This window comes from Hippoglossus stenolepis, chromosome 21 (genome assembly GCF_022539355.2).
Source record: "Hippoglossus stenolepis isolate QCI-W04-F060 chromosome 21, HSTE1.2, whole genome shotgun sequence".
Lineage (NCBI taxonomy): Eukaryota > Metazoa > Chordata > Actinopteri > Pleuronectiformes > Pleuronectidae > Hippoglossus > Hippoglossus stenolepis.
In genome coordinates this window covers 20,395,041-20,421,926 of record NC_061503.1, presented here as the reverse complement: position 1 = coordinate 20,421,926, position 26,886 = coordinate 20,395,041, and the positions used below count along the sequence as shown (strand labels likewise).

Sequence of the window (26,886 nt, the reverse complement as noted above, 5' to 3'; positions counted from 1 at the left end):
ATTCAGATAAATTACAGAGTAAAGCAGCATTAAAGTGATGGATAATAATAATCCAGTAATATCATATAAACACGAGTACTTTTACTTGAGTATTCTTGATCTAAGGACTTCAATACTTTTACTTCAGCAGGATTGTGAGTGTAGGACATTTACTTCGATAGTTTTTTACTCAGTTGTTTAATTGTGAAAGGTTTGTCTGTCAGTTGTTTCTCGTCCACAAATAAAAGATAAAACCAGGTTATTATAGAGACGTGATGATAGAACCTTTAAAAACTGATGAAATCATTTCTTTCAACATTTTATTTTGAATAATCTGTGATTTAAACTCAATGATCAAAATATTCACATATGATCAAAAAAAATGAAGCAGATGAACTTTTTAAATGATCCGTTTTTTCACAACTTTAAAAATCTTCAATGCTTTACATGTTTTATTCAAAGTCATCAGATTATATAACAGAGAGGTAGATGTTGTTTTATTAACATTTTATTACACAGGAGTCACAAACAGACGATAACTCATAAAAACATTATCAACTTAATTAACATGAATATTCATTTTAATGATGTTTAAAATCCTCATCTTTTAAGTTGCCTTTGTCGCCATGTTTACAGTGATCATGACCTCTGACCTGTCATGTTGATTTTCATCGTGTCTTTGTATTTCCTGCATTATGTTACATGCTAGCATGCTAACTCATTAGCCTCTGTAGCTTCTAGACATCGACAGTAAAGTTAACATTAGTGTCCATGTTGTCGTTGCCTAGCAGCAGTGTTTTCACACTGTGTACACGACTTCTTGCTTCGTAACCATGAGCTAATTAGCTCCATCTAGAGACAGCGTTAATTTAGCTTAATCATACAGTGAGTTTCGTTATTATAGTTCCCATGATGCGAAGCTGTATGTGTTCAGTTTTTAGAGCTCAGTACTTTTGTCGCTCGTTTTTGGATCTGAAATCTCTCCTACTTTCAGGACTCGTCAGAGCCTCTGAAACATGACCTCACTCTCCTCTCTCGCTGCTTTGCTGTCGTTCCATCCATTCCGTGATAAGGAGGTGGGCGATGGCGTGTTTCGGGGGAAGCCAGACGACGGGAGGGTCACCTCTCCTGGGCGGAGACTTCATTTGGAGGGCGGAGGTGATTTCCTCCAGACTGAACCAGCGAGCGTCCTCCAGCTCTGTGTGGTCGACGTTCAGCTGCACAGATAACAGCATTTCCTCAAACAGCTGCTACTGAGGTGTGCCTCAGGGTTCAACGCTAGGTCCTCCACTGTTTGTATTCAAACTTTTTAGTGTGCATTGGACTTCTGGGGTTTCATACTACTGGACTATTTGGATTTAGGCTCAGTATATTCTTTAAATAAGCTTCTCTGCTAGATTACTATTGTTTCAGGGAGAGAGTCCCTGCTCTCATCTATCATCTACAAACTACTTTTCCTTCCAGGGAAAAGCTCCTCCTACCCGTGACCGGGGTGTGACACTCGACAGCCAACTCTCCCTCGCTGCCAACATTACTGCAACAACACGTTCCTGTAGATTCATGCTGCACAGCATCAGGAGGATACGCCCCCTTCTCACTCAGAAGGCGGCGCAGATTCTGGTCCAGGTTCTGGTCGTCTCACACCTAGACTACTGCCCCTCCCTCCTGGCAGGTCTACCTGCTGCTGCCCTCTGACCTCTGCAGCTCATCCAGGAACCAGCAGCTCCACTGGTCTTTAACCTGAGTTCACTCACACTCCTCCGCTCCCTTCACTGGTTACCAGTAGCTGCCCACATCCGTTTCAATGCTGTGAACGGATCGGGTCCAGTCTACATCCAGGACATGGTCAAACCTTACACCCCAGCCCGTTCACTCCGCTCTGCATCGACCAATCAGCTGCTCCCTCACTGCGAGGGACAGCTGTCACTCAACAACATCACGACTGTTTCCTGTCCTGGCTCCTAAACGGTGGAACCAGCTCCACATGGACATCAGGACAGGAAGTCCACACATCTTCCTCCAGACTGAAGACACTTCTCTTCAGACTACAGCTCGTATCATTTTTTTTTTTATTAAATAAAAAATTAAAAACATTATATTTAGTAGTACTTATATGTCACTCACTTATAGCACTTTGTAGTTTGGCTTTCTTGAAGCAAATGGTACTTTCTTGATTCTTGTTGTTTTGGGTTTGTTTCCTCGTGGTTGATGCACTTAGTGTAAGTGGCTTTAGATAAAAGCGTCAGCTAAATGAAATGTAATGAAATGTATTCACAGGTGTATGTCAGCTCACCTGAGTGTGGGCGGGGCTAACAGAGGCGTGGCAGCCCAGCATAAAGGAGCTGCGAGGGAAAGGCCAGTGCTGCGAGGAGCTGTAGGAGATGCTGTCAACCTCTAAAGCCACTTCCTCCGCCACCTCCCTGCACAGAGCCTCTTCCACAGACTCACCTGGACCAGACACAGGTGGGTTAGACCGGGTGACAGACAGGAAACAGGTGAACAGACAGGAAACAGGTGAACAGACGGGAAACAGGTGAACAGACGGGAAACAGGTGAACAGACGGGAAACAGGTGAACAGACGGGAAACAGGTGAACAGACGGAAAACAGGTGAACAGACGGAAACAGGTGACAGACGGAAACAGGTGAACAGACGGGAAACAGGTGAACAGACGGGAAACAGGTGAACAGACGGGAAACAGGTGAACAGACGGGAAACAGGTGAACAGAGGGGAAACAGGTGAACGGACGGGAAACAGGTGAACGGACGGGAAACAGGTGAACGGACGGGAAACAGGTGAACAGAGAGGAAACAGGTGACAGACGGGAAACAGGTGAACGGACGGGAAACAGGTGAACGGACGGGAAACAGGTGAACGGACGGGAAACAGGTGAACGGACGGGAAACAGGTGACAGACAGGAAACAGGTGACAGACAGGAAACAGGTGAACGGACGGGAAACAGGTGAACGGACGGGAAACAGGTGAACGGACGGGAAACAGGTGAACGGATGGGAAACAGGTGAACAGACGGGAAACAGGTGAACAGAGAGGAAACAGGTGACAGACGGGAAACAGGTGAACAGACGGGAAACAGGTGAACAGAGAGGAAACAGGTGACAGACGGGAAACAGGTGAACAGACGGGAAACAGGGGAACAGACGGGAAACAGGTGAACAGACGGGAAACAGGTGAACAGACGGGAAACAGGTGAACAGACGGGAAACAGGTGAACAGAGGGGAAACAGGTGAACAGACGGGAAACAGGTGAACAGACAGGAAACAGGTAAACAGACAGGAAACAGGTGAACAGACAGGAAACAGGTAAACAGACAGGAAACAGGTGAAGAGACAGGAAACAGGTGAACAGACGGGAAACAGGAAACAGGTAAACAGACAGGAAACAGGAAACAGGTAAACAGACAGGAAACAGGTAAACAGACAGGAAACAGGTAAACAGACAGGAAACAGGTTCGACAGACAGGAAGCAGGTGAACAGACGGGAAACAGGAAACAGGGAAACAGACAGGAAACAGGAAACAGGTGAACAGACAAGTGAGTGTGTTACAAGTGAGATTGACCCATGTCACAGAAACCAGCCAGAGCACTGTACATCCCCCGTGGGAAGGACGACTGTCGCCCCAACAAACACCGTTTCCCATCAGACACCAGGACAATCACCACTGGAGACATCTGCAGGAAGACCAGAGAGACCAGGAAATAGTCAGAACAGAACATCTATCCATGCCACCAACAACAAAATTGCAAGCTGGTTTGGATCCAGATAAGAACTGGTTTTGACCAGGTTTAAATCTGGTTCAGATCCAGTTCAGATCCAGTTTAGGTTGAGTTTGGATCTTTTAAAAATTAGATTCACCGTTGGATAGTGGACAGTCCCGCTGCTCCTGCAGACTCTCTGACTCCCTGCCTGGTTCCGGTGGGTCGGCTGGCCTGTAGCACTGCAGAACCTGTTGGTTTGATGCCAGCGCAGCAGAGCCTGACCCTGCAGGACAGACCATGATCAGGACCAGAATCGATCATCCACACTGGACACTGCTGGCAGGTCCACTCTAATTGTCTGAGCTGAGCTTTTAAAAATGAATACTTCAAAATAAAAGCACGAATCAAATGACAGATACAAAGTCTTGTTGTAGTTCCTGACCTTGGCCACTATAGGGACTTCTGCAGCAGTCAGCAGGAAGAATGATTTCCTGAGTTCCACAAAGTTGCCTTCACACTCGTCTTCTACTGCTGCCTGATCCAATTCTCCTACAAAACCGAACACAGAGCAGAACATCAGACCAGAACCCGCAGTCAGTCCGAAGAATGGATCATGTGTTCTTACCAACATCCAAACAGAACTGAGCCTGGTTCTGTTCAGAACAGCCGACCAGAACAGACTCCGTCAGCATAAATCTGTCATGACCAAGTCGCTCCAGAATCAACTGCACATCTGGAATGTAAAACATCAACTGTGTTAGAACGTCAAGCTAATTTGTGCCTCAGGTTATGGTTCTACACTTTTTTACTGACATTGTCTTTATTAGTTTCCCTAATTGTAGTCTCGTCTATTAGCTTCTGTTCTTGAGGTTCTCTACCTGAAGTTCTGTTTTTCTGAGGTTCCATACCAGAGGTTCTGTTTTGTGGTTCTCTACCTGTTGTTGAGGTTCTCGACCTGTAGGTCTCTTTTTCTGAGGTTCTCTAAAGGAGGCTTTGAGGTTCTTCACCTGAACTGCTGAAGGTTGCCGGTCTGAAGGTTCCTCTCTCGGTACGTTGCAGCAGAGGAGACAGACGGTGGAACAAGATAATGTGGCTGTTCTGCAGCGCTTTAGCACACAATGAATCATCCTCCTTCAGCTTGTTCACATACCTGAGAAGACAATCAATCAATCAACCTGTTAACCAATCAGCTAATCATTTAGAAGTTGTAAGTTACTCAACCTCATCCTGGAGACATATCTTGAGCAACTGCGACTCGGCGGACATTTTGAGGTAGAGAGGAGGATCCTCAGAGGTTTCAACATGGCCGCCATTCTGAACTGGTCTGGACCAGACTGATCTGATCTGGACTAGACTGGTTTGAACCGATTCTGCTGCCTGCAGACAAAGAGGGAACAGACATCAGCTTTTTACAGAAACAGCAACTAGCTTAGCATAAAGATGAAGGGGGGGGGGTATTAGCCTAGCTTAGCATGAAGACCAGACAGTTCAGATCGAACTATAGACCTTCTTCACAGCAGCCTTGATGACATGAAATCACAGGTAAACACAGGTGTCACCTATTCACTGTTGTGATTTACTTGTTTATTACTATGTTATATCAAATGGCTGCTGTGAAAAAGATCAATACTAATGCTTCATTGATTCATGTTGATATAAAAGTGAATGATCATTAGTGTGATGTGTTCTGACCACAACACATGAATTCACATGTTAGTGTTTATATCATAAACACTAAAAGAGAATAATGCTATTTCAGATCGAACATGTGACACATGTGTTTATATGAAACAGTCATGAAGGAAACATGAAGTAGCTTTGACCTCAGGTCACAGAACAAAGATGACGGAGTTCATTTCAAAGTTCATTTCAAAATAAAACGTGTTTACCTGCAGCTGTTCTTCTTCTTCTTCTTCTTCTTCTTCTTCTTCTTCTTCTTCTTCTTCTTCTTCTTCTTCTTCTTCTTCTGCTGGTGTCTGTAAGAGAGAGTCTGCCCCCTGCAGGAACACCGGCAAAGAAAACAAATAAAAACAGTTTTTACTTAAGTTTCATTTTAAACATAAACACGTTCATGAAACTATTTATTTAAATACACTTGTGAAACCCAAACTTCAGGCTGAAGAATAATCAGAAAAAATATACTAAAAATAATTATATTGTAGAATCTGCTTCTCCCTGTTTCATGTAGGACCGGAAGACAGACTAACCTCTTCCGGTTCCGGTCAGCGCTGTTTGTTGTGAGTTGATGTTAAACTCGTTTTTTCGCCTCAACTTTAGTTTTGGTTCGTTTTGATAAAGAGACGAAGCTGATGCTCCGGGGGGGGGGGCGGTGTGAGCTGGTGTTAGCCGGTGTTAGCCGGTGTGAGCTGCGGTGAGCTGGTGTTAGCCGGTGTTAGCCGGTGTTAGCTACGGGTAGCGGGTCTTAGCCGGGGTCAGCGGGCAGGATGAGCTCCTTCGTGGCCCTACACACTCAGCTGGCCACCGTCATGGAGTCTTTGGTTCACGCTGCGGTGGCGGAGCTCAAGAAGCTGGTGGAGAACAGCTCGACCTTCCTGGAGCTCCGGACCGAAGAGGAGCTGCCTCTGCCGGCCAAAGTTTCATCAGAGAGCAGGGAGAAGACGGTGAGGAGCCGGGCAGCTGTGGAGCTGGACCCCGGAACCAGAGCAAGACACTGGTTGTACAGTTTTATTTTAACTCTCTTCATGAGTAAATTCAGGGAAAAACAGTTAAAACAGCCACAACATATTATTTGAGCTTTTATTGACCATAATCATTTATAACCTGGTGTAATCCGACAAAAGAGAGAGAGAACTACTTCACATTAAAGCTGCAGTCAGAACATTATGAGGTGAGTCTGACCTCTGACCTGCGTCAGGTGCTGTTTGCCTCCATCATGGAGACCCTGGGGAACGAGGCTCTGGGGAAAATTATGAACATCGTGGATGAAGCCGAGCTGGTGTCCGGACGGAGTGGGAAGAGACCACAGACCAGCGTCCTCAACATCCTAAACAACGCACAAGTCGGTACGTGGCCCTGCCCCCGTCTGATTACACACACAATTTCGGAAATCCGCCGGTAATTATATCGTGCTAACGTGATGTTTGAAATGTCCATTACAGAGCTGGAACACTCGTACGGCGTCCGATTGCAGAGCTGCGACACGGACAGGTCGCCACAGGTAAGACTACCGCCCACTCACCTGTTCATCGTGGTGCGTTCACTGACCTGACTGATGTGAGTACGTTACAGACGTCGCTGCTGACCAAACCAGAGAAGGAGACGGTGGAGGTTCCGTTTGTGTCGGCGGTGACAGTCAAAGACGAACGTGGAAACATCGACCTAGGAGCCATCGCTGAGAGTGAGCACCTGATCAATATCAATCAATACTTGTTCAAACCCAGTGACCAATACATGTTCCTGGTCAGATCAATTGACCAATATCAAATCCCTGCTCAGACCTCAGGATGTGTGGCTCATGATGATGATGATGGTTTTTCCCTCCAGGAGCTCATGATGAAGCTCAACCTCTTCTAATCGACCGGCAGGAGAAAATTTCCGCTTCCCCTGAGTTTGTTCTTGAGAGCGTCACCTGGAAGTACTTCATATGCACGCTGTGCGGCAAATCCTTCACGTCTCAGAGCAACCTTAAGAGCCACCAGCGCATCCACACCGGGGAGAAGCCGTTCTCCTGCAGCATCTGCGGCAGAGCGTTCCGTCAAAGGCAGAGCATGCAGAGCCACACGCGCATGCACACGGGTGAGCGGCCGTACAAGTGTCCCGAGTGCGAGAAGTGTTTCACCAAACAGGCGCAGCTGAAGACGCACTCCATCATCCACACTGGGGAGAAGCCGCACGGCTGTGAGGTGTGTGGCAGCCGCTTCAGCCTGCTGCAGAACCTGCACCGCCACGAGCTCACGCACACGGGCAAGAAGCTCTTCGTCTGCAATGTGTGCGGAAAAGGTTTCACCCGTTCCGTCACGCTTAAGACTCATGAACTCATCCACACGGGACAGAAACCCTTCAAATGCGAGGAGTGTCCCAAGACCTTTCGCCACGCAGTCAACCTCAAGAACCACCAGAGGATCCACAGCGGCGTGCGGCCCTTCAGCTGCGACCTCTGTGGGAAGAGCTTCCGCCAGTCAGTGAACCTGAAGATCCACCGCAGGATCCACACCGGCGAGCGACCGTTTAGCTGCCAGGAGTGCGGCAAGACGTTCAGCCAGCAAAGCAGCCTGATCTCACACGGCCGCACACACTCAGCCGAGAAGCCGTTCGCCTGCAGCTCCTGCGACAAGAAGTTTAACAACGCCAACAGCCTGAAGCTGCACGAGCGCATCCACACGGGGGAGAAACCGTACACCTGCGACATCTGCGGCAAGACCTTCAGTCAGGGAAGTCATCTGAGGACTCACAAGAGACACGTCCACGCTGGCGGCAAACAATTCATCTGCGACAAATGCGGGAAGAGATACTCAGATCAACGCAACCTGAAGTTGCACAAGTGCAGCTACGCGTGAACAAGATGACGCAGGGATTTAAAATGAAATGTATTAAAGTTCTGGACATTCAGGGATTAAAACTCAGTTTGAATTTTATTTTACTTATGAAACAAACTTGAAAGTTTTTTTTTAAAGAAGAAAATTATTTATTCAGTGGTGAGGGGGGGTAAAGTTTTAACCAATCAGATGTCATATGTGTTGATATGTGCTGGGCTTTGAACAGGCGTTTAAGTGATTCATTTAAAAAACTACATTACCCATGAGCCTCTTCTCACAGCAGTGCACAATCTTTGACCTTTGATATTTAGAGGTGAGAGAGGACTGAAAGTATGAGGTGTGACTGTCTACGTGGACGCTAAATACTTTATGGACGATGGCAAGCAATAGGGTAACGGCTGCTCAGTTATACAACGGAGCAAAACACCCGGTTACAGATCCCTCATGTTTTTATGAGAAGTGTCAAAGTGTTTTTGTTCATTATGAAACTGACGAGACAAATTAGAAAATGCCACAGTGGATATAATGAATGAAACTCGGGTTTAGGGCTTCAGCCTCGGTGCAGGGATGAGCTTTCACAGCGCCCCCTAGTGGATGTTCCGAATGATTGGACCAGACGAGGACACCTGCCTGAAATAAGCCCGGCCCAGTGAAACACTGTTCTCTGATTGGTTGAAAACATTAGTACAAATGATGTTGCTCAATGCGTCTGTAAATATTCACATTGTAGGATTTTTATAATATTTTCGAATTTTGTAAAAAATAATAAATGTTAAAGTTCTGTTGCAACTCGTCTGTTTGTTCTTAAAGGTACAGTTCCACGTTAAGAGTCAGAATATTTTATAATGACTAAATATAATAATCACGTCATGTTTCCACTCCTGAATGGATGAACAGATCTCCAGTAAACCTGGTGGAAGATGTTTTATGGCTCAGTGTAGAAAGTTGTTTTTAATCTTTTTAACATTGTGACAAATGTTTTTCGGTTTTCTCAGAGAATAATTCATGATGAAAACTATCAGACTGATGTTCAAGAGTCTGTGTGATTTGGTGCTGATTGAGTTTAATAATCACTCAAATGAAAAGTTGAACAGTCAAAAACTAATAGTTGGTCTTGGTGGAAGAATGAGCTCAAGAAATGTTCTAGTTTGACACAGTCAAAACACAACATAAATTAAAATAAATTGAAAAAGAAACTGATGGAAATCATCAAAACTAAAACATCAAAGTTCCTAAATCTTTAACCAATGATTCAGAGTAATCAGATTACTGGTAATAGGATTCCTTAATTATTAGGTATTACAGTCGATTTCTTATGTTTCATAAAACAATTATGTTAATTGTATTTATTCTATTGACTTGTCTTCAATTCAATAAATTCAATTAATCGAAACCTGACCACGAAAAATAAAATAATTATTCTCTTTTCTTGTTTTGATTAAGACATGAACCAGGCTCAAACACCAGGTTCGAATGTTTCTGTTTCTCGCTGAATATTCACTGGTGTATATTTAATGATAGTATATAGTTTTATATTTATATTATATGTGTAGTTTCCACAACAGCACATTATTATGTTAGTCTTTCTGCTGTTCTGTCCTCCCGCCACTGGGGGGCGCTGTTGTGTCCACGGCGGAGGACTTTGGTTGATTGTTTCCGGGTCGTCGCTGTGAACCCGGTTCTCACATCAACACACGTGAAGCAACAGACCGGACTTTATCTCAAACTCTCCGGTGTTTGTTCTCGGTGCGACCGAGGAGAAGTGACGGAAACCCGGGGAGAAGAAGAGCACTGAGGCCGTAACCGCTGACGTCATGGGTCCGGTGAGTTTACACCGTTAAATAAACAGTTTAAGAACAATTAGATACTGTCTGTCTAATTTATATATCTATCTATTTATCTATCAATCTATCTATTTATCCATCAATCCATCTATTTCTCCATCAATCCATCTATTTATCCATCTTTCTATCTATTTATCCATCAATCTATCTATTTATCTATCAATCCATCTATTTCTCCATCTTTCTATCTATTTATCCATCAATCTATCTATTTATCCATCTTTCATCTATTTATCCATCAATCCATCTATTTATCCATCTTTCTATCTATTTATCCATCAATCTATCTATTTATCTATCAATCCATCTATTTCTCCATCTTTCTATCTATTTATCCATCACTTCTATCTATTTATCCATCAATCCATCTATTTATCCATCTTTCTATCTATTTATCCATCAATCTATCTATTTATCTATCAATCCATCTATTTCTCCATCTTTCTATCTATTTATCCATCAATCTATCTATTTATCCATCAATCCATCTATTTCTCCATCTTTCTATCTATTTATCCATCAATCTATCTATTTATCCATCTTTCTATCTATTTATCCATCTTTCTATCTATTTATCCATCAATCTATCTATTTATCCATCTTTCTATCTATTTATCCATCTTTCTATCTATTTATCCATCTTTCTATCTATTTATCCATCAATCTATCTATTTATCTATCAATCCATCTATTTCTCCATCTTTCTATCTATTTATCCATCAATCTATCTATTTATCCATCAATCCATCTATTTCTCCATCTTCTATCTATTTATCCATCAATCTATCTATTTATCCATCTTTCTATCTATTTATCCATCTTTCATCTATTTATCCATCAATCTATCTATTTATCCATCTTTCTATCTATTTATCCATCAATCCATCTATTTATCCATCTTTCTATCTATTTATCCATCTTTCTATCTATTTATCCATCTTTCTATCTATTTATCCATCTATTTATCCATCTATTTATCCATCAATCCATCTATTTATCCATCTTTCTATCTATTTATCCATCTTTCTATCTATTTATCCATCTTTCTATCTATTTATCCATCTTTCCATCTATTTATCCATCAATCCATCTATTTATCCATCAATCCATCTATTTATCCATCTTTCTATCTATTTATCCATCTTTCTATCTATTTATCCATCTATTTATCCATCAATCCATCTATTTATCCATCTTTCTATCTATTTATCCATCTATTTATCCATCAATCCATCTATTTATCCATCTTTCTATCTATTTATCCATCTTTCTATCTATTTATCCATCTTTCTATCTATTTATCCATCTATCCATCTATTTATCCATCTTTCTATCTATTTATCCATCAATCTATCTATTTATCCATCTTTCTATCTATTTATCCATCTATTTATCCATCTATCCATCTATTTATCCATCTTTCTATCTATTTATCCATCTTTCTATCTATTTATCCATCTTTCTATCTATTTATCCATCAATCCATCTATTTATCCATCTTTCTATCTATTTATCCATCTTTCTATCTATTTATCCATCTTTCTATCTATTTATCCATCTTTCTATCTATTTATCCATCAATCCATCTATTTATCCATCTTTCTATCTATTTATCCATCTATCTATCTATTTATCCATCTTTCTATCTATTTATCCATCTTTCTATCTATTTATCCATCAATCTATCTATTTATCCATCTTTCTATCTATTTATCCATCTTTCTATCTATTTATCCATCTTTCTATCTATTTATCCATCAATCTATCTATTTATCCATCTTTCTATCTATTTATCCATCAATCTATCTATTTATCCATCTTTCTATCTATTTATCCATCTTTCTATCTATTTATCCATCTATTTATCCATCAATCCATCTATTTATCCATCAATCTATCTATTTATCCATCAATCTATCTATTTATCCATCAATCTATCTATTTATCCATCAATATATCTATTTATCCATCTTTCTATCTATTTATCCATCTTTCTATCTATATATCTTTCTATCTCTTTATATCTATCTATCTATCCATCTATATATCTTTCTATGTCTTTATATCTATTTATCTATCCATCTATCTATCTATCTCTCCATCTATTTATCCATCTATCCGTTTATTTATCTATACATCTAGTTATTTATTTATATAGATGGATGGATATATAAACAGACTGGATGGTATTTGGGATCGTCTTCTGTTCATATGTGCTGAGGTTGCTATGGTAGCCAGCTAAGTAGAGTTTTCCAGTCGCACGTTTCAGCTCTTCCTGGTTGATGACATGGCGTTCCCAGGCCTGATGGGAGATGTAGTCTCCTCCTGGTCAGGCGTGCTCAGTAAATCTCAGCGGTTCTACTTCCAGCTTCCTGACGTCCGAACTCGACTTCCAGTCTATGTCTATTAATCTGTGATGAACGCAAACTTTCAAAATCAAAGAGTAAAACCAATATGAGATCTTTATTTGGACGGAATGATTTCTCTGAACTCTTTACCTGTTCAATTTTAATTCATGTATTTTATTCTAACTCTTGTTTCCCTCCTCCCCCGCAGCCTCGGTCGAAGAAGCGTCGTCCGACGTTCCGCCGCCTGCTGAAGACGAGCGGTGTGAAGCTGGAGAACAAACTGAAGAACCGACAGCTAAAGCAACAGAACGTCGCCAAGAAACAGCGTAAAGAGCAGAAGAGGCTGAGACAGGCAGTGAAGGATGCCGCCATCCGGACGCCCCGCCCACTGGAGACATACAGGAAGAGACCGGGTGAGAGAATGATGTGAACGATGTGTCACTCTCTGATTGGTTTAGAGTTTCATTTTTTCCCCAGGGGGCCCGGGATCTGATGGTCTGCTTTGTGTCTCATACAGAGGAAGAGGAGGATGAGGAGGAGTTTCTGGAGACTCTGCCCACCGACATGATGGAGGACGACGACCTGCAGCAGATGACCGCCATGGCTCGACAGGCATCCTTCATCACCAGAGACCTGTCGTCATGGTAACGACAAACACACACACACAGTCGTCATTCAGTTGTGATGAATAAAAAAATGGTGACTGAGCTGTGTTTGTTTCTCGTTGCGGTGCGTCCCAGCGGGCCGGTGCACAGCGGGAAGAAGCGGAGCTCGGAGGTCGTCCACAGCTACGAAAAGGTTCCCAGGAAGATGGTGAGGACGGAGGAGAAGGAGATCATCCACCTGCTGCCAATCAAAGACAAGACGGGAGTCATTCCCCAGACTGTAGAGAGAGGTACGACTATTGAGCAGTGATTGATCAGTGATTGATCAGTGATGGTTTTAATATCACTTGTGTTTTGTTTTTGAAGTCATCAAACTTCAGGAGGAAGAGGAAGAGAAAGCAGCTGAAGAACAAGAGGAGCCAGAGAACGGTATGAGCGAAAACACACAAAGATGAACACATGAGACGAGATGAAAAGTCACAAGCTGTTGGTCCTGATGTGCTTGTTATGCATCCTCCTGTCCAGAGGGGGAGCCAGAGAGTGTTGTAGAACTGACAGCGGAGCAGAGGGAGCGACTCAGAGCTCAGAAGATAAACCAGAAGAAGCTGCTCATCGCAAACATGGCGTCAGCCGTCATCTCCGACCCGTTCAGTAACGTGAGTCTGGATCCAGATCAGTGCCTGCTGGATTTACAGAGACAGTCAGAGTAATGTGTGTGTGTGTGTGTGTGATCAGATCAAGAGGCTGAAGGAGCTGCGGGGGATGCTGATGGAGTCTGACCCCTGCGTGGCGGTGACGGTCAGGAAGCTGGTGATGGTTTCTCTCATGGAGATCTTTAAAGACATCGCCCCCACCTACAGGATCCGCCCCCTGACCGCCGACGAGAAGGGTGTCAAGGTATGTGCGTGTGCGTGTGCGTGTGCGTGTGCGTGGATGATGATGATGATGATGATGATGATGTTTGTGTTTGTGTCTCCAGGTGAAGAAGGAGACTCAGCGTCTCAGAGAGTTTGAGGAAGGTTTAGTGAGTCAGTACAAGTTTTACCTGGAGGACCTGGAACAGACCATCAAAGGTACATAACAACTACACCACAACACACAACCTCAACTACACACTGACACACAGAATAGTTGGATGATAACCCTAACAACCGCAGATTAACGATATATTTGTGCAGATGTGTGTATGTGTGTACACATGCCAGAATCAGAGAATGCATGAAAGACCATTTTTGCAAAGAAGAACACAAAATCACCCATTTGGGATTATTTGGCTTTAAATCAGACTTGAAAGATCTAAATACAGTAATTGGTCGTCCTCGCTCTTTATGTAAATAATCAAGACTGTGTTCTGTATTGGTGAGTTTACACACGTGTGTGTGTCTGTGTATCAGAGCGATAGAAAGAAGAGAGATAGAAAGAAGCCAAGAGAGTCAGGATGGACTGAAAGAATTAATATAATATATATATATATATATATACTGCTCAAAAACATTACGGGAACACTTAATTGTCACAGTATAACAGCCCTAACCCTAACCCCAGTCAGTTAAACTTCAGAGATCACAGTGTCCATTTAGAAGAACCAGTGATTGTGAATCAGTTTCTGCTTTGGTCCTGTCAGACTGGAAGCAGCAGAAGAAGAAGCGTTCGCAGGTTGTGAGTCTTCAGTCGTACCAGAGTCTCGCTCACGTGTCGGTTCGTTGTCTGTGTGAGCTGCTGCTCGCGCTGCCGCACTTCAACTTCCACAATAACATCGTCGTCGTCCTCGTGCCGCTGATGAATGACCCCGCCAAGCAGGTGAGGCCCCGCCCACTGCACCGTACTGTCAGGACATGTTCAGGTGTCAGACATGTGATGCGTTCAGGTGTCTCTGTGTTTACAGGTGTCAGACATGTGTTGTGATGCGTTCAGGAAACTCTTCCAGGAGGACAAACTGGGCGGGGCGTCATTGGCGACAGTCAGAGTCGTCTCTGGACTTGTTAAGAGTCTAAATTACAACATCAGACCTGAGGTAACGAATCAAGCACACCCAAACATCATGTCCACTGCTTTGGGACAGCTGCCTCACACTGACATGTTGACCCCACCCCCCCAGGTGCTGCGGACGCTGCTCAGCCTGAGGATTCAGGAGGTCCAGATGAAGAAGGACGTGGAGGAGACTGCGCCAAAGAAAAAATTCATGAACAATAAAGAGAGGAAGAAGAATCTGTCCAGGATGAAGAGGAAGGTTTGTTTATCAACTGTTGATAATAATCAATAATCACATTCAAGCGTTAATCAATATTAGTCATTAGTTTATAAACATGTAATTACACATCGACAACGTGTTTGTTAATGTTCCACTTGTTCACTGTGTGTGTGCGTGTGCGTGTGCGCAGTGGAAGAAGGCTGAGGAGAAGCTGGAGAAGGAGTTGTTGGAGGTCGAAGCATCGGAGAGCAAAGAGAACAAGATCAAGCTTGTGAGTAGAAAGCTGAGGCTCCGCCCTCATGTCGCATGATCACTCACATTCCACTGGTCATGTGATGTAAACAGGAAGTAGATGGTCTCCTCTGCAGTTGGTTGCTTAGTAACAGGAGCAGTGATGGTGAAGAGTCAGAGCAGGGATTTCTTTTCTCTGAGGGACAACGAGGTGGAACTGTAACTGACAGGAAGTGTTAGCTTTGTGTTCACCGCTGGTAGTCGAGTCATGTGACTGATGAGAACCAATCAGGAAGAGAACGTCTGCGTCATTGTTTACTAAAGTCTCAGTTTCTGTTCAGACTCAAACACAAACCCCAGAGTTTTAAACTGAAACGAGATCAGTTTACACAAGTCTCTGATTCAGAGAATGGCCAGGCGTTACCATAGTGACGATGTGTCTGTGTGGGCGGAGCCTAAGTTAAAATTTCAATATAAAACTTTATTAGTGAGAGAAACAACAACCTAATCTCCTCCTCCTCTAAGTTCTCTACCTATTGCTCTTCCTCCTCTTCCTCAGCACACAGAGACTCTGAACATCGTCTTCCTCATCTACTTCAGGATTTTGAAGAAAGCTCAGAAGTCTGTTCTTCTTCCTGCTGTACTGGAGGGACTGGCCAAGTACGACACACACACACACACACACACACACACACACACACACACACACACACACACACACTCTATGTGTATTGCAATAGCACTGACTCTGTTGTCACTTCCTGTCAGTTTTGCTCACCTGATCAACTTGGAGTTTTTTGACGACTTACTCAACGTGCTGCAGGACCTCATCCAATCAGGAGTGAGTATTCACTTTGACCCCGCCCCTTACTGATCAGCTGTTAGTCCAGTGTCACAAACCGATTGATCAATTAGTGATTGATGATGTCATCTCTGCAGGATCGGACCAATCGGGAGAGTCTTCACTGCATCCAGACCGTCTTCACCATCCTGTCAGGACAAGGTCAGACTTTTATTTTGAAAAGGACATGTGGACATCCTGTGACAGGAGGTCAAAGGTCACTGACTCTGTGACATGTGTTTGTATCAGGTGACGTCCTGAACATCGACCCGCTCACCTTCTACTCTCAGCTCTACAGGATGCTGCCGCGGCTGCACGCAGGTCAGTTCACAGCTGTGATGTCATGTCCCGCCTCTCAGTCCTGACCCCGCCCCCACTCACACAAACAGACAGTGAAGCAGAGATAGAAGAGAACGTTAATGTGGAATAGGCAGTTTGTCGAATTAGTTTAAGAAGAGTGGCAACAAAAAGTGTGACTATAGAGTTTGAGACGTATTTAAACACATTGAGAAAGTGATGAGCAGACACACACACACTATCCTAATACAATAGAAACCTAAGAGCTAATTTAAATCATAACCTTCCAGTTCACTGAGCTAGTTACATAAATCTTGAGCCTAATGTTTATTATTTAATTGTTAACAGAGCCAGAGAACCAGAATATTCTTTAAGCTCATTGCTCTTTGAAAGCGTGAACTTGCAGGATTATGCTGTAATATTATCACGTGTGAAAACCGTTAAACATGAAACTGCTCCGTCTGACCCAGGGGCGCCTAATGATGACATCATCATCCTGCTGCGTTGTCTGGACACCTTGTTGATCCGCCGCAGGAAGCAGGTCACCCTGCAGAGGGCGATGGCGTTCATCAAAAGACTGAGCACGCTCAGTCTCCACGTTCTGCCCAACGCCAGCGTGGGGCTGCTCGCTGCCAACAGAGCCACCATGCACGTGAGTGTGTGTGTGTGTGTGTGTGTGTGTGTGTGTGTGTGTGTGTGTGTGTCCTTGTACAGCTATCTTTGTGAGGACCAGTTTGAGTCTACAACCTACAAACAGAGGACCCCCCCCCCCCCTTTAATGGACTGTTTGGGGGTTAAGACTTGGTTTTAGGGTTAGAATTAGGGTTAGGTTAAGGGTTAGGGTTAGGCATTTAGTTTGGATGGTTAGGGTGGGGGTGGGGGGGCTAGGGAATGCATTATGCCACTGAGTGTCCTCACTAAGACAGCTGTACAAGCTTGTGTGTGTGAAAGAGAAACATTGACCATTGTTCATCAAATTAATACATAGAGAACTTTGCTGTCTGAATACATTGTGATTTATTAACTGTGTGTGTGTGTGTCAGTCTTTTCCTAAGTGTGACTTCCTGTTAGATAACGAGGTTCAGGGCAGTGGCTTTTATCTGCCGGAACTCGATGAACCTGAACATTGCAACGCACAAAACACTGCACTGTGGGAGCTACACACACTGCAGGTACGCACACGACACACACACACACACACACACACACACACACACACTGCATGTACACATTGCATATGCACATTAATATCATTGTGTGTGTGTGTGTTCACAGAGACATTACCATCCAGTTGTGCGACAGTTTGCGGCTCACCTCAGTCGGGGAGCTCCCAGTGAAGGATCGGCGGCGCTCGGCATGGAGCTGAGCCGCAGGTATGATCAGCTGATGTCAACACGGCCTTGCACTATGAAGCAGGATTTATGGTTATCAGGTTAACTTCAGGTTTAATTGTGTGTGTTAGTGGAGGAGAACCACACATAGTTTAATACTTTGATCCTTTAAGTAGCTTTCTCCTGTGTAATTATATTATTAAATAGGAAACAGAGAGGCGAGATCATGGGATTCAAAGTTTCTCATCGAGAGGCTTCTTCACTTCACTTCCAAACGTCTTGTTAGTAAAGCAGGTTCCGATCTCGTTATTTATCTTGTTCACACATGTTATTATATCGTGGTTAAGTGATACATTTTTTACCAAATGTCACCAGGGGGCGCTGTAAGTTACACACTGACACAATCCCAGATGTTTTACCAACTGTAACTGTTTCTTTTATTCTGGATGTTTGTTCTCTTCTGATTTTTATTATACAACAGTTTGACCTCAGCTCTGCTGTCAGTCAAACTGTCCATGTCTGTGAATGGTCATATGCAGTAAACTCCGCCCCTTTCATGCGCATACGCTCAGAGCTGGAAAACCTGAGTTAACTTAACGAGTTGATAACCAGCGTCATGCAACCAGTTAGTCTTATTGTGATTGTTAGTTTAAGTTCAGCTGGATCTCAGGAAGAGATGCTGTGTATCTCCCTATTCACACACACACCACAATCATGAAGCCTTTAAAAACACTAATGCTCCTTTAAATTTAAAATTCATGTGTATGTGTTGACTTCCTGTCCAGGTCTCCGGTGGAGCTGTTTGGAGATTACAACGTCAAAGACATGACCTTTAACCCCCCGGTAGCTCCGCCCCGCACCAAGAAGAAGGTAGAGAAAACAAACTCACCTTTAACCCGCTGTTCACATCCAAACATGTACTAATTAAGTTTTATTCATCAGGATCGATTCACACACGGAGCCACGCTGCTGGACGCCGAGCTGCAGAGACGAGTCAATGATGTTCTGAACGTTACCGAGGAGACGCAGCTGGACTTTACTGCAACACAAACACCGAGCCAACACTGACACACACACACACACACACACACACACACACACACAGCAGGACGTTGATTTCCTTTAAACATAAATAGTGAGTTCAGAGACACGGAGGGATCCAGAACCAGAACAGAAACCAGTGTGAACCTAATGAGGAACCAGAGTAGGGACTGATCAGGAACTTTCATTAGTTCTGGAACTAAACATCCCATAATGCTTTGTAAGAGAAATGTGAGGAAAACATCTGGTGACAGTGTGAAACACTTTGTTTTTTTGTTGAATGAAATGAAAAGTTTCATTTATACAATAAAATATTTCCATCATATAAAAATACAAGTGACGTTTTGTTTTTATTGCCGAACAGAAACTGAGTGTGGTGTGATCAGGTGTTTCCACTTCCTGCTTGTTGGACAGGAAGTGGAAACACGTTGTCCATCGTTTGTTCATCCGATAAATGTTTGTCTTGAGACTGACTTTAATAACTATTATTATTATGAAGTGAAGAAGAGACTGTGTGCGTGTGCGCGCGTGTGCGTGTGTGTGTGTGCGTGCGTGTGTGTGCGCGTGTGTGTGCGTGCGTGTGTGTGTGTGTGCGTGCGTGTGTGTGTGTGTCTGTGTGTGTGAGCAGGTGTCACTGCTGAGTTTGAATCAGCTCTGAAACAATCTGAGCTTCTGTGACATGTAGTTTCCTGTCGGAGCAGGAAGAGTCTATATATGGTGGTGAGGGCGTGGCCAGGATGTGGTGGGCGGACAGGTTGTGAATGGAGTGGGCGGGGCTGGGCTGATATAAAGCCAGTCAGTAGGCGTGTCCAGCTCAGTCTGAACCAGTTGTGATGATGCTGCTGCAGCCGCTCTGGTCTGTCCTCTTGGGACACGCCACCATCCTGCACTCACCTGTCTTCCCCGCCATCTTCTCTCTGTCTGTCTACCTGTCTTTCTGTCTTCCCTTCCTGCTGCTGGACCTGTTGTCCTCCAGGTGGTCCTTGGTGCACAGGTACAAGCTGCAGAATGAGAGCTCTGTCAGCTGGGCCTCAGTGCGGAGCTGCTTGACGCTAACGCTCTATAACCACCTGATTTTTATTTTGCCGCTTACCGTGCTGCACTCATACCTGCGGCCCCTCCCACTGCCCGAGGAGGCCCCGCCCTTCCCCCGGCTGCTGGCTCAGGTGTTTGTTTGTCTGCTGCTCTTCGACTTCCAGAGCTTCACCTGGCACTTGCTGCATCACAGGGTCCCCTGGTTGTACCGCAACTTCCACAAGGTGCGTACCTGGTCACTTGCACTGTCCCGACCGACTACACTGTGGCGTCATTTTATCCATTAATGTTTCATTCCTGATTGATAAGAATTCAAATGTAATAAATCCATAATTAAACGATTTCCTCACGTTTTTTTCTCCAGGTGCACCACACCTTCAGCTCCACTTATGCCCTCACCGCAGAGTTCTCCGGAGCTTGGGAGACTCTTAGTCTCGGCGTCTTCGCCGCTGCCACTCCGGCCCTGCTGGGCTGCCACCCGCTCACCGAGCTGATGTTCTTCCTGGTCAACATGTGGCTGTCGGTGGAGGACCACTGCGGCTACGACCTGCCCTGGGCCACGCACCGCCTGGTGCCGCTGGGGCTGTACGGCGGCGCTCGCCACCACAACCTCCACCACCTCAAATCCAAGTGCAACTACGCCCCCTACTTCACACACTGGGATCTTCTGGCAGGGACGCTGTGCACGGGAGACTGATGCACTCCTGAGGAAGATGAACTGATGAAGATGAACTGATGAAGACGTTGGTCAACGCCTTGACCTGAAGTTTTTTTTATCAATGTTTTAAAAACAGAATCTGAAGTCGCTGTTTTTGAACTTCCAAACTTTTAATGTGAATTCTTTAATAATATTTTGTATGTTACAGATAATAGTTCATGTTGAACAAATGTATTTAATGTTTTGACTGAGATTATTTTATTAGTTTTTATTAAAATATTTATTGATTTGAATATTTATTATGTTTTTAACAAACGAAGGTAAAATGTGAAAACTGTTTTTGTGAAGTGATCAAAATAAAGTTTATTAACAAAAACAATCTTGAATCATTTTGTTCTAAACTTCACTCAAACATGAAGGAGAACCTGTGGTAGCTTCAGTTGTCACAAAAACTCAAAAGATGTTTAGTTTGTCCAGTCTGGGCTACTGTAAAGTTAAATACTTTATATCTGCAGCAGGAGCAGGTCCTCTCTACGGAGGCCACCATGTTTTTTTAAGTATTTAAATGTAAATCATGTAAATATAAAGTATTTATATATAAAAGGCTCATTCTAGGTTAAATAAAACAACAATTTGTACAAGTTAGGTGAAACACACTAGTGAAAACGTCACTAGGATTATTGAGTATTAAATTTCTGACAATAGATCCGTTCCCCTAAATCTTACACACTGAACCTTTAACTCTAAAATGTCGACAAGATGAAATTCCAATGTAAATTAATTAATGTTAATCGGCACATTCTAAATGAGATATATAATAATTTACATATTTGTATTGATGAAATGAAATCTGAGTTTGACCTTTGACCTCTGTTCACCTGCAGCGTCACACAGGAATTGACGGAGTCTGAAGTAACAGATTACATCTACTCCGGTACTCGAGTACAACTCTAAGGAACTTTCAGAGGGATTCTACCTTTAATCCACTACTTGCATTTGATTACTGTAGTTATTTAGTTACTTTACAGACCACAGTGCTTTGTTATAGTAAATAATCTATATGTTATTGAATTTTGATCATTTTAATATTTTGAAAATGTTAAAAATAATGTTATTAAAATGTTTAAACTGAAGTCATTTGAAGAATAAAATAATCATTTGATAACATTTAAAATGTAACTGATCCACTCTGAAATAATCTAATAAACATGTTCTTCAGTGGAACATTAAAGTTCTTCTGAACATTACCGAGCGTTAGGACAGACTCAAGATGAAAAATGTTTCAGGGCGTGAACTCTGAATGAAGAAACATTCTCCCATCAGCCACTGCTTCCTGATGACGCATCAAACATTGACTCGACACGTCCAGAATGATTAGATAAGAATAAAAAACTCTAACTGGAAAATAACCTTCGGGAAAAATTCCTGTCTTAAGTAATCATGGAAACAAACTCAGAGAAAGACACGAGGTACACTATTATTATTATTATTATTATTATTATTTATCAGCGAGCGATAACAACGTCGTGGTCAAATCGTATCAAAAGCTCAGGTCCAGGAGGATTAGAATCAAAACCTTGTTCTCATCAGAGTTGAGTCGGAGGTCACTGATTATTTCAGTCATGATGATGATGACGATGAAGGTTCTTCCAGCTCCTTGTAATATTTAATGTTTTTTATCATTCAATTTTAGAATCCAAAATAATGTTTCTATCTGGAAACGACTTTAGCGCTGAGGTGACATTTGACCTTTGACCCAAAGGAACGGACCAGGAGCTCAACCATAAATGTTAAATTATGATTTTTACAACATTAGAATTCAATATATCATGTATGTTATAATGAACGTTTGTGTGCAATAAGTGTGTTCAGTTAGTGTGTTTGTACACGTGTGTAGAAACACACTAACTGATGTGTTCACTGTGTTCACTGATGTGACGGGAAACGACTGGTCATCAAATTCAGCAGGGAAAACCCACAGGTGAGTCAGTGTGTGTGTGTGTGTGTGTGTGTGTGTGTGTGTGTGTGTGTGTGTGTGTGTGTGTGTGTGTGTGTGTGTGTGTGTATGGACTAATAACTTTTCCCCATGAGACATTCTTTCTGAGTGAAAACATTATGATGAAATCAGGAAACTTGAAGACATTTGTTCAAACATGTTTGAGAGACAGTTTAAAATCATTTAAACACTCTGGAGACATTTGAAACTTCTGTTCAGACACGTTTACAAAAAGAAAACTTGTTTAAGGACAGAACGTTCCTGGAAAAGTTGTGACGACATTTCTATGACACAAAAGAAAATGAAACCAGGAACAAATCCTCACATGTGACTCACATGTTTCCTTCTCTTCAGATCACAGGATTTTTAAGAGTCTGTCTGTCTATTGCATGTTTTATTATCATTAATATCATTATTAAAATTATTATTATTATTATTATACCATATATATAAATACTATTTTTAGTAAAAACTGTGGAATTGTTTTTATTTGGAAACCAAAGATTTTAGATTTTGATCAAATTGATCCAAATAAAATTGTATCACTGTTCAGTCAGCGCCACCTGCAGGTCACTGAGTTTTACTGCAGCAACACTGCACTGACACCAGGCATCCAGCAGGAGGAGCTGCAGGATAACACCGCGGGTACAGAGGGAGAGAAGGAGGAATTGTTGATTTATTATTGTTCATTCAATAAAATTTAATTAATTAAATATATAAATAATTGCTCACTTTTACTTTTAGTTAAAAACTAAAAACATGTTTCTCAGCAACATCTCACGAACATGTCAAGTGTAAATGTGTTCATACAACATATAACACACAACATGTCTGACGTCATATTCTTTTCGAAAAATATTTAAAAAATATTAAAAATATGGCGTCATCTATAAAACAAACATGAATTGGTATAATATTGATTCATTTACACTTTGACAATCGATTTATTCAGTTTTCATGTTTCCAGATGTGATAAACTGATCAGCTGATCCATCTATAATGAAAATAATCAATCAGTAGCAATTCATTATTAACCCTAAAATATTGCAATTCAATATTTATTACAGTACAGTAAAAATACTATTACTTTTATTTCACTAAAGTATCCGAGTACTTCGTCCAAACGGAATAAACTTTATCTACAGTTTATTTACAGTTTTACACAAATCAGAAGTTTGTGATTTATACATCACACACACACACACACACACACACACACACACACACACACACACACACACACACACACACACACACACACACACACACACACACACACACACACACACACACACTCACACACATCGTAACACACGTACTAACACACACACGTTTGCCCTCGTGTCTTAGTGGGGACACTCACTGACACGTTCTCTGATTAACCCTAAAACCTAAAAGTCTGAACACTCAAACAGGGAAACGTTCTAAGTGAGGACCAGTCTAAGCTTCAAATGGTCCTCACAAAGATATAAGTACAGGAAGACACACACACATTCCTGAGCTGGTTGGGCGGCGGCTCCTGTTGATGTCGTTCGACCAATCAGCTTCCGAGTCTGAGGATCCAACTGATTCCCATTTTCGGTCAAAGTCCAGAGAGAGAGAGTGTGTGTGTGTGTGTGTGTGTGTGTGTGTGTGTGTGTGTGTGTGTGTGTGTGTGTGTGTGTGTGTGTGTGTGTGTGTGTTTGTACAGATATCTTTGTGAGGGCCACTTTGAGCCTACAGCCTACGAAGTGAGGACCTTTTGGCCGGTCCCCACTTTGTGACCCGCCCTTTAATGGACTGTTTGGGGGTTAAGACTTGGTTTTAGGGTTATTGTTAGAATTAGGTTTAGGTTAGGTTAAGGGTTAAGGGTTAAGGGTTAAGGGTTAAGGGTTAGATATTTAGTTTGGATGGTTAAGATTGGGGTAAGGGGCAGGTAATGCATTATGTCAATGAATGTCCTCACTAAGAAGCTGTACAAACGTGTGTGTGTGTGTGAGTGTGTGAGTCAGTGAAAATGGATGAAAACAGGAGGTGGGGGAGTGGGGGGGTACTGTACAACTAAAGAAGGAGATACTGACGGACACACACACACACACACACACACACACACACAACACACACACACACTCCTCTTTGTATTTACTGACCAGTTTCCTTTTTTGGACTCGACGACAGAGACGATGTTTTCACACATGACCTGTGTGACTCTTCTCAGGACACGTTAGTGTTTGTGAAGCAGCAGCAGCAGGTTGTTTCTGGACATGTTGTGTAGTTGGTGTTTGTGAAGCAGCAGCAGCAGGTTGTCGGTCCGACTCGTTCAAACAGGAACATGTGGGGAACATCCAGGCGAGGGGCGGAGCCTGTAGAGCAGCAGGGGCGGAGCCTGTAGAGCAGCAGGGGGCCGGACATGACGTATAAACTCTGCTGTGGAAAGATCAGTGTTGTTGTTTACAGCTCATCCACACCGGCGTCGGCCCTCATCACCAGAAGATCTGGAACCTCCTCGTGTTTCCAAGTTGACGTCTTCGTCTTCTCAGTGTACGGCTCCTCTTCTTCATCCTGAGATCTTTGTGTTCTTCTAGTTTCACGTCCGTCACGTGTTAGAAACCTCATCAACACGTCCACTCGCTCACTGGGAAGCTTCCACACATTGTCCTGCTGTTTCCTCACATGGACTCACTCTGACATGTTACAGACATTTTACTAGGAGGCTGCAGGAGAAGATCCAGAAAATGTCCAGAGACACTGACTCAGACATTTGTTCTCACATCCAGAACCTCCAGAACATGTGAGGAACATGTCTGGAACATGTCTGGAACATGTCGGGAACATGTGAGGAACATGTCAGGAACATGTGAGGAACACAGCAGGAAGATGTCAGGAACATGTGAGGAACATGTCAGGAACATGTCAGGAACATGTGAGGAACACGGCAGGAAGATGTCAGGAACATGTGAGGAACATGTCTGGAACATGTGAGGAACATGTCAGGAACATGTCAGGAACATGGCAGGAACATGTCAGGAACATGTGAGGAACACGGCAGGAAGATGTCGGGACCACGGCAGGAAGATGTCAGGAACATGTGAGGAACATGTCAGGAACATGTGAGGAACATGTCAGGAACATGTCAGGAACATGTCAGGAACATGTCAGGAACATGTCAGGAACATGTCAGGAACATGTGAGGAACATGTGAGGAACATGTCAGGAACATGGCAGGAAGATGTGAGGAACACGGCAGGAAGATGTGAGGAACACGGCAGGAAGATGTCAGGAACATGTGAGGAACATGTCAGGAACATGTGAGGAACATGTCAGGAACATGTCAGGAACATGTGAGGAACATGTCAGGAACATGTGAGGAACATGTCAGGAACATGTCAGGAACATGTCAGGAACACGGCAGGAAGATGTGAGGAACACGGCAGGAAGATGTGAGGAAGAGGAACTTTTTCTCTTTCATTTGGGAGGAGCAAGGAGGTGAAGTGGGCGGGGTCTCTGCGGCAGGAAGGTGAAAATTTCCTTTTAAGGAAAAAACCTGAATGATCCTGAAAAACTAAGAGAATCTCATTCCAGATATTCCTCCCCTGAAAACTACATTACCCATGATCCTCACTAATGGTTGGTTACCTGATGGACCAATCACAGAGCACTATCATGGTATAAATATCCAGGTCGAGCAGGGCACTTCCTGTTTGTCCTCTGTGGTTGGCATGTTCCTCAGTGAGCGAGCGGTGAGTTTCATACATGTTTGTTAGAACACGTCTGTCTTTGTAGCTTTGAAGGTTAGCTTAGCATACAACACCGAAGTCCCATCAAGAAGCTGCTGATTTAAGAAGGTGAAGAAGTAAATGTTGGATTAGTTTTAGATTCAGGTTGTTTCACGGGTTACTTGTTAATTTCTCTCAGAGAACGTGGATTAATAAAGTTGTGAATGTTCATCAGTGACGTCGGTTGAAATGAGATTTAGTTTATTTTCAGAATAAAAGCAATAAAAAGATTTATTTATGTTTCATGTTTTTTTTTATTACAAAATAATGAATTTAAATTTTAACCACAGTCCAACACACCTCATTGATTTATTATCAAACATGAATTAAAATATTTTGTTTTGTGTTCGAGGTCAAAGGTCAGTCAACACTTTTCTGAACAAACCAGATTTTAACACTAGAATTATTTGTCTCTTCCTCATGCAGCTCCTACATTTCCCAGAATCCTCTTCACTAACTCCATACAAGGCTCTTTTCTGTGACACACACACACACACACACACATCTCCTCCAAACATT

General features: G+C 43.0%; 4 protein-coding genes across 5 annotated transcripts; 3 read left to right on the top strand and 1 right to left on the bottom strand.

Annotated features, from left to right (window-relative positions):
* Positions 1-285: 285 nt before the first annotated feature.
* On the bottom strand, positions 286-5,650 carry nudt13 (nudix (nucleoside diphosphate linked moiety X)-type motif 13). Its single transcript, XM_035146023.2, has 9 exons — positions 5,588-5,650; positions 4,920-5,075; positions 4,706-4,848; positions 4,324-4,431; positions 4,141-4,247; positions 3,856-3,981; positions 3,560-3,671; positions 2,273-2,427; positions 286-1,196 (listed from the first exon to the last, which is right to left on the bottom strand). The coding sequence occupies exons 2-9, from the start codon at positions 5,009-5,011 to the stop codon at positions 1,002-1,004; spliced, it is 1,038 nt and encodes a 345-aa protein (XP_035001914.1). The 5' UTR covers positions 5,012-5,075; positions 5,588-5,650; the 3' UTR covers positions 286-1,001.
* Positions 5,651-5,896: 246 nt separating this feature from the next.
* Positions 5,897-8,983, top strand: si:ch211-207i20.2 (uncharacterized protein LOC568537 homolog). 2 transcript variants are annotated; one of them, XM_035146021.2, is made up of 5 exons: positions 5,897-6,319; positions 6,574-6,721; positions 6,818-6,876; positions 6,948-7,056; positions 7,203-8,983. In XM_035146021.2, exons 1-5 carry the CDS (start codon positions 6,143-6,145, stop codon positions 8,213-8,215), a joined length of 1,506 nt encoding a protein of 501 aa, XP_035001912.1. In that variant the 5' UTR covers positions 5,897-6,142; the 3' UTR covers positions 8,216-8,983. The 2 variants fall into 2 exon arrangements, with proteins under 2 accessions (XP_035001912.1, XP_035001913.1); XM_035146022.2 differs by having other exon boundaries at positions 6,177-6,372.
* Positions 8,984-9,851: 868 nt separating this feature from the next.
* On the top strand, positions 9,852-19,259 carry noc3l (NOC3-like DNA replication regulator). Its single transcript, XM_035146531.2, has 21 exons — positions 9,852-10,017; positions 12,595-12,799; positions 12,904-13,030; positions 13,127-13,281; positions 13,358-13,420; positions 13,517-13,647; positions 13,727-13,888; positions 13,971-14,064; positions 14,616-14,791; positions 14,877-15,005; positions 15,090-15,221; positions 15,373-15,453; positions 15,973-16,073; positions 16,182-16,254; positions 16,353-16,416; positions 16,504-16,575; positions 17,022-17,203; positions 17,595-17,723; positions 17,827-17,924; positions 18,668-18,752; positions 18,825-19,259. The coding sequence occupies exons 1-21, from the start codon at positions 10,009-10,011 to the stop codon at positions 18,948-18,950; spliced, it is 2,394 nt and encodes a 797-aa protein (XP_035002422.1). The 5' UTR covers positions 9,852-10,008; the 3' UTR covers positions 18,951-19,259.
* Positions 19,260-19,660: 401 nt separating this feature from the next.
* On the top strand, positions 19,661-20,931 carry ch25h (cholesterol 25-hydroxylase). Its single transcript, XM_035145763.2, has 2 exons — positions 19,661-20,182; positions 20,323-20,931. The coding sequence occupies exons 1-2, from the start codon at positions 19,757-19,759 to the stop codon at positions 20,653-20,655; spliced, it is 759 nt and encodes a 252-aa protein (XP_035001654.1). The 5' UTR covers positions 19,661-19,756; the 3' UTR covers positions 20,656-20,931.
* Positions 20,932-26,886: the final 5,955 nt, after the last annotated feature.

Excerpts from the sequence above, each read along its gene's own strand:
- nudt13 (XM_035146023.2), bottom strand. The coding sequence starts at position 5,011 with ATGGCGGCCATGTTGAAACCTCTGAGGATCCTCCTCTCTACCTCAAAA. Across the intron at positions 4,248-4,323 it reads TCAGTTCTGTTTGGATGTTG|GAGAATTGGATCAGGCAGCA; the intron begins GTAAGAACACAT and ends TCGGTTTTGTAG. Across the intron at positions 3,672-3,855 it reads GGACTGTCCACTATCCAACG|ATGTCTCCAGTGGTGATTGT; the intron begins GTGAATCTAATT and ends GTCTTCCTGCAG.
- si:ch211-207i20.2 (XM_035146021.2), top strand. The coding sequence starts at position 6,143 with ATGAGCTCCTTCGTGGCCCTACACACTCAGCTGGCCACCGTCATGGAG. Across the intron at positions 6,320-6,573 it reads CAGAGAGCAGGGAGAAGACG|GTGCTGTTTGCCTCCATCAT; the intron begins GTGAGGAGCCGG and ends GACCTGCGTCAG. Across the intron at positions 6,722-6,817 it reads CCTAAACAACGCACAAGTCG|AGCTGGAACACTCGTACGGC; the intron begins GTACGTGGCCCT and ends TGTCCATTACAG.
- noc3l (XM_035146531.2), top strand. Across the intron at positions 16,074-16,181 it reads GTACTGGAGGGACTGGCCAA|TTTTGCTCACCTGATCAACT; the intron begins GTACGACACACA and ends ACTTCCTGTCAG. Across the intron at positions 18,753-18,824 it reads CGCCCCGCACCAAGAAGAAG|GATCGATTCACACACGGAGC; the intron begins GTAGAGAAAACA and ends TTTATTCATCAG.
- ch25h (XM_035145763.2), top strand. The coding sequence starts at position 19,757 with ATGATGCTGCTGCAGCCGCTCTGGTCTGTCCTCTTGGGACACGCCACC. Across the intron at positions 20,183-20,322 it reads TGTACCGCAACTTCCACAAG|GTGCACCACACCTTCAGCTC; the intron begins GTGCGTACCTGG and ends TTTTTTCTCCAG.